General features: G+C 42.3%; 1 protein-coding gene and 1 pseudogene across 1 annotated transcript; one reads left to right on the forward strand and one right to left on the reverse strand.

Annotated features, from left to right (window-relative positions):
• The first annotated feature begins 510 nt into the window (after nt 1-510).
• LOC129399570 (cyclin-dependent kinases regulatory subunit 2-like) lies at nt 511-748 on the forward strand (annotated as a pseudogene).
• A 5,843-nt stretch (nt 749-6,591) lies between these two features.
• On the reverse strand, nt 6,592-7,552 carry LOC101550938 (small ubiquitin-related modifier 2-like). Its single transcript, XM_055122175.1, has one exon. The coding sequence runs from the start codon at nt 7,472-7,474 to the stop codon at nt 7,187-7,189; it is 288 nt and encodes a 95-aa protein (XP_054978150.1). The 5' UTR covers nt 7,475-7,552; the 3' UTR covers nt 6,592-7,186.
• Nucleotides 7,553-12,516: the final 4,964 nt, after the last annotated feature.

The following is a 12,516-nucleotide window of genomic DNA, read 5'->3' on the forward strand; positions in this document are numbered from 1 at the left end:
GGGGTTCAGGAAGGAAACATCTGAAATATGGTGGCAGGAAGGTGTAATGGTGGTGGGATTAGTGTTTGAACATTAAGTGTAATGAAATGTTTATATTTATAAATGAATTACTTTATGAAATTAAAAATATATAAAAATAAAGTAAAATAAAATTGGGTAAAAGGATTTACAATAACCTTTCAGTATCTTTATTGCAAACCACAATGTTCAAAAGAAAATAGAGGAGAGAGAGAGAGAAAGAAGAAAAGAAAAGCGCCTGCCATAGAGGCAGGCTGGGGGGCAGCGATGGGAGAGAAACAGGCCACACTGATGCTGGTAAATGTACACTGGTGGAGGGATGGGTGTTGGAATACTATATGACTGAAACTTAATCATGAACAGATTTTTAAGAATCTATCTCACAACGATTCAATTTAAAAAAAATCTTTAAAAAAAGGTCAAGTGGTTGCTTCGCCCTGAGGAGGACATGCGCCCCCTTTGCTCCTACTATGCCTTCTTGCCGCTGCAGGGATGGTCCACAAGCAGATCTACTACTCGGACAAGTACTTTGACAAGCAGTACGAGTACCGGCATGTCATGTTGCCCAGAGAACTCTCCAAACAAGTACCTAAAACTCATTTGATGTCTGAAGAGAAATGGAGAAGACTGGGTGTCCAGCAGAGTCTAGGCTGGGTTTATTATGATTCATGTACCAGAGCCACATATTCTTCTCCTTAGATGACCCCTTCCAAAAGATCAACAAAAATGAAGTATATCTGGAGATGTCTGTGATCAACTGGCTGTGATCATCCACTTCACTGATGACATGGTTCTCATAACGCCAAACATTAGCCAAGCGGCACAAATGCTGGCTGACTTCGACCGAGAGTGTGGAAAGGTCAGACTGCAGCTGAATCTCAGCAAAATGATTTTCATGAAAAACAAACTAGTCCCTGATGTTCCATTTGCTCTCAATGGAACGAACATATCTGAATGCAGCAGCTATGTGTACCTGGGTCGAGAACTCAACATGAGGAAAAACTTGGAGCCAGAACTGCACAGGAGGAAGAGAGCAGCGTGGAATGCCTTCAAGAGCGTGGAAGAAGTGGTTAAGAGGACGAAGAACCTCTGGCTCCGGGCACATCTTTTCTACTCCTCCGTTCTCCCTGCACTAACATATGCCTCAGAGACCTGCGCCCTATGAAAACAGGATGAGAACACTATTCAGGTATCCCAAAAAGGAATTGAAAGAGCCATGCTAGGAGTATCATGTTTCACTCAAGTGAGAGAAGGAATCCGGAGTTCCAACCTCTGTCGACGGTAAAGAATCAGGGACGCTGTCTCGTTTTACAAGGCGTCAAAAATCAGATGGGCTGAACACGTAATGCAATTCAGAGGTGACTGCTGGACTAGAGCTATTACAGACTGGATTCCATGGGATGTAAAAAGACCGCATGGCCGTCCACCAATGAGATGGTCAGACTTCTTTGTCAAAACCCTGAATGGAGAGATGAACCAAGAGCCGAGGCACGAGAAGCAGAGCCTCCGCGCCTACTGACTGTGATCCTGAGGTCTCCTAACCCATTTTGGCACCAGAGCAGATTCTTGCAGCCATGCATTTTGACTGTGAACTGAACTACAACCTCGTGCAGCCCGGGGAGGGATTTTTTTTCCCTCTCCACCCCATTTTTCTGAGCGAAAATGGCGGCAGCGGCAGCAGCCACGCGGTGAGAGCCACCCTCTAAGACCCCTCCACCAGGAGGTAGGACTCTCTTTAGTGACGTAGCCTGTAGGTGATCCTGGGAGGGGAGGTGTTCCTGGTGCGCCTTCCGCCCAGAGATGAACCAAGAGCCGCGGCACGAGAAGCAGAGCCTCCGCGCCTACTGACTGTGATCCTGAGGTCTCCTAACTCATTTTGGCACCAGAGCGGATTCTTGCAGCCATCCATTTTGACTGTGAACTGAGCTAAAATATTAGAAACCCAAAACCGCGCGGCCGCAATAGCGGCCGCGCGGACTCAAAGTCTTCACTTTTACCAAGGAAGAGAAATTATTAGATGATGCTTATTCAGCAGGCCTGATTGTTGGGGAAATTTTCCAATCAACAATAGTGAGTTCTGTATGGAAATATGAAATGTACTCAATATATAGAGAGAATAATGGGAATATCATTAGGTACTTAGATGGGGGGTGGGGTGGGAGGGGGGTGTATTGGGGTTCTTGGTGGTGGAACGGGTGCACTGGTGAAGGGATGGTGGTTTAATCAGTATTTGACTGTGACTTAAACCTGAAAGCTTTGTATTTTTTTTCTTGTTTTCACGGTGGTTCAATAAAATATTTCTTTAAAAAAAATAAAAAAAACCCTGAATGAACGGTTTGAGGCTCTTCCTGTTCCTGGAGCGAGCAGATATCATTGGGCTACACTAGCACACAACAGGGATGAATGGAGACGTTACTGGCACCCGCTCGAGCAAATTGAAGATCAACAGGATGACAAGTGATACAAGTGATCTGGAGATGTCAATTAAATTTTTTTCAGGTTAAATGTATATGTGTATATAAGGTAGTATTCAGTGAACATTTGAAGAATGTACAAATTGTTCATCATATCTGTGCATGAGCTGTATTCTTCAGAGCAACAGAGATCAATTAAATGCAATTGCAATCAGTTAAGATAAGATGTTTAAAGACAAAATTTCTTCTAGTGGGGCTGGAGCAATAGCACACTGGTTAGGGCGTTTGCCTTGCATGCTGCTGATCCAAGTTCGATTCCCAGCATCCCATCTGGTCCCCTGAGCACCGCCATGGGTAATTCCTGAGTGCAGAGCCAGGAGAAATCCCTGTGCATTGCCAGGTGTCACTCAAACAAGCAAAAAAAAATTTCTTCTAATTAGTTTTTCTCTTAATACAAGTGCCTGTTTACTTGCTACTTTTCTTAAATAAAGTTTGTATGTTGCATTTATCAAAAAAATCTTTCAAAAGACTCCCAAAAACAAGATTGAGCTTTCATATAATCCAGCAATTCCAATTCTTGGCATGCACTCAATAACCCCAAAATATTAACTCAAAAAGATATATGCATACCTATATTCATTGCAGTGCTAAGTACAATGTCTAAGATATGAAAACAACCCACATGCCAGAAAACAAATGAGTGGGTAAAGAAACTGTGGTAGACTGGAGAAATAGTACAGAGGGTAGGGTGCTTGCCTTGCATTCAGTCAACCTGGTTTTGATCCCTAGCATCCCACATGGCCCCACAAGCCCCACCAGGAATGACCCCTGAGCACAGAGCCAAGAGTAAGCCCTGAGCACCACCAGGAATGGCAAAAGAAGATATAATAGTATATACACATAATGGAATACTACTCAGCTATAAGGAAAGATGAAATACTGCAGTTCACTACTGTGTGAATTGAATTGCAGGGTAAACATGTAAAATTGAACTCAAACAAAAAGAAACAAATACCAAATGACCTCATGCATATGTAGAGTATAAAGAAACTTAGTAATGAAATAAAAAGCAGCCAGTGATAACAGATTCTGCAAATTGGCCTATAGAACTAAGTTTGCTCATATGTACAGTATAAAGAAACATAGTAAGGGAATAAAAAAGCCATCAACAGATTTTGAGAGTCTACAAAACTGAATTTACTAAAGGTGCAGGGAGTGAGATATGACCTAGAGACAATGGTGGAGTGTTGGGTAATATTGGTTTGTCTTTGCTCCTCCTCCAGAGAGCTTAGGTTTATTGATTTATTCCCACCAAGTGTTCCCAAGGCACACCCAATTCTATCATGCACTTATAATCCTATATTGCTTTTCTCTTTCTTGTATGTCCGTCCTTTACATGGTTTAGCAATGTCTGTTTTGTATAGACACAGGAAGACAGTTGATGTTATGCTTTTGTAACATGGGAATTAATTTACTCTGATTAATATTTACTCCTGGGCATCCGTCATATTTACCTGACTGAAGCTTTAGTTGCCCTTACTTCCTAACACCCCCAAAAGGAGGGTCCCAGCGGGGGGACTTGGATGGGCCCAGGGAAAACTGTAAGCTACACTGGCATAGAAAAGTGACAAGCTAAGCATTATAAAAAGTATATGTTAAGAGCGCAGTCATGTAACAAACTTGTCATGACCCAAAAAGAAATAACTGAGTAAGTACCCTGCTGGAGTTAGGAAGGACTAACCTGGCCTGAGGACTGTAATCTGCAATATATAGAGATGTCCCCAGGAAAAGCCACTCTTTGAGCTTCATATAGCACTTACTGTGTTCATACAAAATGACTAGGAATATTAGTATTCAATATGATTGTTTAAATGGGTTGCTAGCCTAGAAAAGAAAGAAAGCAATATGCCTTTAGATGGAATCCCGCTCTTGAGCAAATGTCCTAGTAATCTAGAGTGCTGAACCCCCAGATGAGATTTTGTCCCTGAGTTAATCTCCCAAAAGGACTTTCCCTGAAGGAGGGGATTTACATCTGTTTGTTGTTATAATAATGTTCAACTCCACCAATGTGTACCCGCCACCCTTGACAATTTCTACCCTATATACCTGATAACTACCCTAAAAGAGAGGAAGAAAAATAACCTGCCTGGGGTCCTGTTCTTCCATTCCTTCATTCCCATGTTCACCCATCATCGTCAGCTAGCCTGGGAAGGTGTTTCTTGACCACTGAATGCATGCTTCACGGGCCCACACTTTCTGAATTCAGAGTGAAGGAATGCTGACACTCTGGTGGTAGGTATGGTGTAGTGACATTGCATGCTTGAAATATTACTGTCAACAGTAGTGTAAATCATGGTGCCTAAATTTAAAAAATTAAAAATTAAGATATTTCTTTCGGTAGGGTGGGTCGTCTGTTTTGACTTCTTCGCCAAAACCCTGAATGAACGGCTTGAGGCTCTTCGTGTTCCTGGAGCGAGCAGATATCATTGAGCTACACTAGCACATGACAGGGACGAATGGAGACGTTACTGGCAACTGGCACCCGCTTGAGCAAATCGAAGATCAATGGGATGACAAGTGATACAAGTGAAGATATTTCTTTATTCCTAGAACTGTGCTATCCACTGTATTGTAGTTAATAAACTTATTTCACACAAGACTATGAGTTAGTCTGACACTACCTGTATCCTATGGCTGAATAAATAAACCGATCTACTGTAGATGAGACCAGGATTTCTTTTGGGACTACATTTGGGACCAGGGGTTGGTTACTCCTGAGTCTAATCAGTGATCATTCCTGGCAGGGCTCAGGGAACTCTGTGTTGCCAGGGATTAAAGCCAGGTCAGCTGCATGCATGGCAAAAGCCTTATCTGCTGTACTTTCTCCCACCCTGAGGCCCTGCAATAATGTCAGAGAAAGAAGATAACAATAAGCAGGGCAGAGGCCTATGATGAATGCTGAGGTGCCACATTATGGCAAAAATATTGTAAGTATTCAATATGTCAAAAACTGTAACAACAAGTCTCACAATGGAGACGTTACTGGTGCCCGCTCAAGTAAATTGATGAGCAACGGGATGACAGTGATACAGTGATCTATATTGTAAACTATAATGTACAAAAGTGGGAGAGAGAAAGAGAGAATGAAAAAAAGAGGCAGAGTAGAGGCAGGATGGGGCAGGGCAGGGGGCGGTGGCAGTGGCAGGAGGGATACAGGGGATATCGGTGATGAGAAATGTATGCTGGTGGAGGGATGGGTGTTGGGACATTGTATGACTGAAATATGATGATGAAAACTTTGTAACTGTATCTGACAGTGATTTAATTTAAAATATAAGAGGCAGGGAGGGGGTGGGGAGAGGGGGGATGGGATTGGGAGGTGGGAGGGATACTGGGTTCACTGGTGGTGGAGAATGGACACTGGTAGGGGAAGGAGGGGGTGCTCGAACATTGTATGAGGGAACACAAGTATGAAAATGTGTAAATCTGTTACTGTATCCTCATGGTGATTCACTAATTAATAAATAAAAAAAAGAAATCACGGGTGGGGTCGATAGTACTGCAGGGAAGATGCTTGCCTTGCATATGGCTGACCCGGGTTCAACCCCCAGCATCCCAAATGGTCCCTCAAGCACCGCCAGGAGTAATTTCTGAGTACAGAGTCAGGAGTAACCCCTAAGCATCCCTGGGTGTGCCCCCTCCAATCACAATGGCACTGTTGTCACCATGGAAGCTTATTGACTAGCCCTGTTCCAGAGACTCATAGATAAATCTTGAAAGTGAACAACTAGCCACAAAAATTTCTCAGATACCCAGTCCCCGAAGAGACTCATCTCGGGAGGAGAGTGTGCCACATTCCAGTCCTATCAAAGCACTCACACCCCAATAGCTGCCTCATGTCTCTGCCCAGACTGCCCAGTCAATTATTCTGAATTTTCTGGGGAACAGGCTGCGCACTACAAACTCTACGATATTAACATCTCAGTAGGAGCATACCAGGTTGGATGGAAATGTAACACTGAAGCCCGCTAATCTCCACTAACAAAACCATGAACCCAGAAGGCTTAACTTGCAACAACAGCTTAGTAAACCCTCTGACGAGGACTTAATGCCCCATGGTGAGATAAAACAATTTTCACAAATTTTCTTTTACTGGAGCTTTTTTTTCATTTTAAACAAGAAGTTTATTTAAACAACAAGACGCTTGACTTGAAGGGAAAACTATCTAGGATTCATTTCTTTTAGAGTAATTTATCCCTACTTAAAGACAGATCGCCCTACATGTAACAGCTACATACAAAAAAGTTATAAAATTGTCCTTGGTTTTACAATGATAAATGAAAAACATTAAAATTCTCCAATCAAACAAGGTATGCAAGAATTTTTATGTTGTTCTTTTTTTTGTTAAACATTGAGAGCAAAATAACTTACTGGAATATAAAGATAAGAGCTGAATGAGCATGCCACTAATGGAGAAAGGGGGATTTTCACAGAACCAATATTTTTTCCCCATCCCATCTCCATCTGATGTCAATCAAAACATACCATTGGCCATTTAGTTAAAAAAATGCAATGCTTGTGCACATACACCAGTTACTTTATGTACAATAAAGGAATGGGGAAGGGGAGAATGAAAGAATCGAGAAAACTATACTGTAGTAGTCAGGATGTGGTGGAACCAAATTGCGGTTTTCGAATTGCGAATGTCTTCTTGGTCTGGAGGAGCTGAGTTCTGGAGGAGAGAGCGGGCTCCGCTAGTAGACACCCGCTGTCTGCTGCTGGAACACGTCAATTGTATCTTCGTCCTCCGTTTCCAACTGTGCAGGTGTGTCTGTTTCGTTGATTGGCTGCCCATCAAATCGGAATCTGATCTGCCTCATTGACAAACCCTGTCGTGCACAATAGGCTTTCATTAGTTTACTAAGTGGTGTATGCCTCTTAATCTTAAACGGCACCACAGAACCATCCTGACCCGCCACCTTCAAATTAATATGATCGTTGTTCTCGGTCTTGACGCCTTCCTTGGGCTTTTCGTCGGCCATGGCGAACGCCGGAAATCTCCTCAGCGACCGCTTCACAAAAGAGGCACCAGGTCCGCACCGAACGCGCACGCAGGCAGCTACTGGAGCATTTTTTTTTATCATTCCGTCAGCCATTTAGTGGTAACAAGCAATATAAAATAAATTATTGTGGGTCTGCTATAGGGGCAGGCTAGAAGGGTGGTTGAGATTTTGGAAACAATGGTGGAGGGAAGGTGACAGTGCTGGTGAAATTGGTGTTGGCATATTTGAATGTCTATAACAAATCACCAAGAATAATTGTATAAACCATGGTGTGTAAATAAAGTGGGAACATTTTTAATTAACATAATAAAAAAGAAATATCACAATAAACACATTTGCTGACTTAGCCATTTAGCTAATTGCTTAATTTTTAGACTTTTCTACTTGCAATTAGCAAGTAATCTGTGGGTTATTAATTTTGCACATCAATCTGTGGGGTGTCAAGCTTGCTTCTATACATATCCAGTTTATCGTTATCACCTACAATTTTACTTTATAGGGGTTAAATCAGACATTTTCACCAGCAGTGGATGAATTTCCTTTTTACCACACCACCGCCGACACATACTGCTCCATTATGATAATGATGATGATGATGTTTTGGGAGTCACACATGGTGATGCACAGGAGTTACTCAAGGCTCTACTCTCAGGAATTACTCCTGGCGGTGTTCGGGGCACCATATGGGATGCTGGAAATCAACCCAGGTCAGCCACATGCAAGGCAAACGCCCTACCCACTGTGCTATCTCTCAACCCCCCCATTAGTTTTGATACGTGCCATTCTCACTGGTGATGGTATCTTATTGTCATCTTAATTTGGATTTCCTTAATAAGCATTTTTTTCATGTGCCTATTGGCAATCTGTTGGTCTTCCTCAGAGAAGTCTCTATTCATTTACTCTCCCCATTTTTGATGGATTTTGGGGTTTTGTTGCAGATATTTGTACTTTATATATACTGGATATCAACCTTTTATCTGGTATGTTAACCACAATATTTTCTCCCATTAACAAATCTGTCTTTTGACTTTAGCCCATGGTTTTTTTTGTTTTGTTTTTTTGCCATGGAACAACTTGAAGCAGTTCCATTTTATTTTTGATTCTGTTGCCTTTGCCAGTGGCACTGTAACACTGAAAACCCTTTGAGGTCCAGATCTTGGAGTGTACTGCCTATATTTTCCTCAATGTATTTTATAGATTATGGTTTGATCTCAAGGCCTTTGATCCACTTTGAATTGACTTCTGTGCAAGGTGTGAGATATGGATGCAGTTTTAATTTTTTGCATGTAGTTATCCAGATTCGCCAGCACCATTTGTTGAAGTGGCTGTCGTCAATCCATTTCATGCTCTCAGCACTTTTGTCAAAAATTAATGATCGCATATATGGGGGTTTGTTCTTGAATATTCTATTCTGACTCACTGGTCAGAAAGTCCATCCTTACTAGAACATCATGCTGTTTTTATTGCTGTGTCTTTATAGTACAATTTCAAGTTAAGCAATAAGATAATCCTCCCCCCAGTTTCTTATTTTTTGGAACAAGTTTTTTTTTTTTTTGGTTTTGGAGCCACACCCATCATCAGTTCTCTGCATTTACTCCTGGTTCTGTGCTCAAGGTTCACTCACAGCTGGCCCAAGGGACCATATGTGCTGCCAGCAACTGAAAGGGGTCAGCCTTTGCATGTGCAAGGCAAAAACTTTACCCACTATACTATCACTGTGGCACCTTAATTTTACTATCTATTGTAATATTAACCCAAAATGACTAATTGTAATGTGGAAAAACTGTGACTTTCAAACTCTGTCATTCCCATTGGTGAAATTCAATAAATGATGTCCAACTAGTTGAAAAATCCTTTATAACACAAAAATGCACTTTAAGACTTGGGGGGTGATTCATCACACTTTGTGATGGCCAAGGCTTACTCCTTACTCTGCAGTCAGGGATCACTCCTGGCATTTCTCAGGGGACCAAAAGGGGTTCTGGGTATCAAACCCAAGTCAGCTACATGCAAGATAAGTTTCATACCTGCAATGGTATCGTTATGACCCTAAGACTTTTTTTTATAATAGCAGTTACCAACACATTTACTTCTCATTTGTCTATTGAAAGTTCCAACCATGGTGTAGATTCATAAAAATTTTGTGAACTGGGGCTGGAGCGATAGCACAGTGGGTAGGGCATTTGCCTTGCACATGGCCAATCCAGATTTGATTCCCAGCATCCCATATGGTCCCCCGAGCACCTCCAGGAGTAATTCCTGAGAGCATGAGCCAGGAGTAACCCCTGTGCATCCTGGGTGTGACCCAAAAAAGAAAAAAATGTGAACTACTCTAGACACAATTTTGTACACCTGGGATACCCAAGGTGTGAGACATATATGTGTTGATTCAGAAGAACACCTCATTGGCGAGTACAGTGGCTAAATGCTGAGTTAGACTAGTCAAAGAGCTTCTTTTTTATTAAGTGACATATATTTGACAAATGTGCTTTTTTGACACTGAGAAAAAATAATAAGAAAGGAACATTTTCATACTTGACTAGTAATCCAGGAAATACATTATGGGGACATATTGATGTGTACCATTACCACTGGATTAAAAATATGTATTTTAGTCCAAGACAGAAAATAAAAAAAACATGGAGCCAGAGCAATAGTACAGTGGGTAGGGTGTTTGCTTTGCATGCAATAGATCCGGGTTCCATCCTCTCCATCCCATATGGGCCCCCAAGCACTGCCAGGAGTAATTTCTGAGTGGAGAGCCAGGTGTAACCCCTGATCCTTGCTGGGTGTAACACAAAATTCAAATAAATTAATTAAATAATAAAGAAACAGGAACTGGAACAATAGCACATGGGTGGGGCATTTGCCTTGTTAACACTGACCTTGGTTCAATCCCCAGTATCCCTTATGGTCCTCTGAGTACCACCAGGAGTAATTTCTGTGTGCTGAGCCAGAAGTAACCCCTGAACATTGCTTGGTGTGGCCCAAAAACTAAAAATAAATAATTTTTTAAAAAATAAACAGAATGAAAAAAACCCCATACATCCTTTTTATAATAAAAAATAAATTATAAATAAATAAATAAATAAACAGAATGAGGGTTCTGGAGCGATAGCACAGCAGGTAGGGCATTTGCCTTGCACGCGGCCGACCTGGGTTCGATTCCCAGCATCCCATATGGTTCCCTGAGCACCATTAGGAGTAATTCCTGAGTGCATGAGCCAGGAGTAACCCCTGTGCATTGCCAGGTATGACGCAAAAAAAGAAAAAATAAAATAAAATAAACAGAATGAGCAGAGAGATACAAACAGCACCCTTCTACATAATATGTTTCTCCCTTGTTTTTGTTTCTGCAATGACCTAAGAAATCAAACACCTGGTTGCGGTGTTTGTACACCTAGATTCAGTGTTTATAGAGGGTCAGAGGCTCTAGTTGGAATGCTCATGTATATTACATGTTTATTTCAGTGTGAGACAGGGGTCACACACTAGACTGTCATGCTACCACACTGAGTTTCAGTGCACTCCAGAGATGGCATGCTGTTTTTTTTGGGGGGTCACACCCGGCGATGCACAGGGGTTGCTCCTGGCTCTGCACTCAGGAATTACCCCTGGCAGTGTGCAGGGGACCATATGGGATGCTGGGAATCAAACCCGGGTCAACCCACATGCAAGGCAAACGCCCTACCCTCTGTGCTATTGTTTCAGCCCCTGTTTTGTGACACTGAGGGGTCCCAAACAGCAGAGCCACTGGATTGCACTTGGGCACGTGAGTCCAGCTGAAGACTGAACTAGCAGTCTCATGGACTTCGTCATTGCAAGCCAGACACTTCCGCAGTCAGTGACTCCCCGGGCATAGCACTCTTCCTTAGCTCTCCCCGCAACTACAACTTCCTGGTGTTCAGATAAGGAATATTGTGGTTTGGGGGCACTTTCACTTCCGAAAGCCACTCTCTGAACATATATGATCTTGTATACTTCTGCAAATCAGGTGCCAGAGCGACAGTACAGGAAGTAAGGTACTTACCAACCCTCTTTGGACTCTGGCACTACTCATGGTCTCCTGAGTAAAACCCGAGTTTCTAAATCCAATTGGATTGGCACCTTTAACCTGCCTGCATCCAGTGGGTTTGTTGCAGAGTATGAGACAAACAAACACATAGGAGACAAACACATAAAGACAGTCTGGGCTCTAGGGTTACCTGAGCAGCCCGCCGTGAGCCCAGGATATTCGATACAATATCCTCCCCCATTCCTGGCTCTTGTTTAATTTGACAGAAACACTAAGGACAGTGAACAAGCACATTAAAATTCCACTGTACATGCAGAGGCTCTGTGTACTTCATGTAACCAAGCAACAGGCATCCTAAAAGTTCAAAGTTATGATAATGTCCTAAAATTGGAATAATTTTACCTGTGTTGCCTTCTATTTTCAAAAACCCTCACAATCATGATCACGAAATCAAGTTAATCGTCGATTTCTTGAGCAGGCTCAGTAACCTCTCCATTCGTCCTTTCCCTGAGATCTTAGAAGTCTCTCTTGACTCGGCCCTCCCAATGATGTTGCACTGGAGGCTCTTTCAGGGTCAGGGGAATGAAATCCAGCTTGTTACTGGATTTAGCATATGAATACACCATGGGAAGCTTGCAAGGCTGTCCCATGTGGGCAGGAAACTCTCAGCAGTTGCCAGTTTCTCCCAGAGGGAGAAGTAGGCTACAAGATATCGCGCTCTGGGAGCTTGCTTTTCAAAAACCCTAAACTATTTATATTCTATTCACCGCTAGCTTTGTTTTTTATTTAAAAAACATTTAATAAACAAACTGTGTTTTACAAAGTGATTGGTAGTTGCATTTTAGACATAATATTTCAACACCAATCCCAGCACCAGTGTCAACATCCCTCCACCAGTGTTTGCATATTCCATTGTCCCATCACGCCTGTCACATTAACAGAGTTCTGATGGTTACCTCGCAATAACACTTCTGGATATATGCCATGGGGGCCCAAAAACACACAC

The sequence above is a fragment of the Sorex araneus genome, chromosome X (assembly GCF_027595985.1).
Source record: "Sorex araneus isolate mSorAra2 chromosome X, mSorAra2.pri, whole genome shotgun sequence".
Taxonomy (NCBI): Eukaryota; Metazoa; Chordata; class Mammalia; order Eulipotyphla; family Soricidae; genus Sorex; species Sorex araneus.

What these genes read in the sequence shown, in the direction of transcription:
- LOC101550938 (XM_055122175.1), bottom strand. Translation starts at nt 7,474, where the DNA reads ATGGCCGACGAAAAGCCCAAGGAAGGCGTCAAGACCGAGAACAACGAT.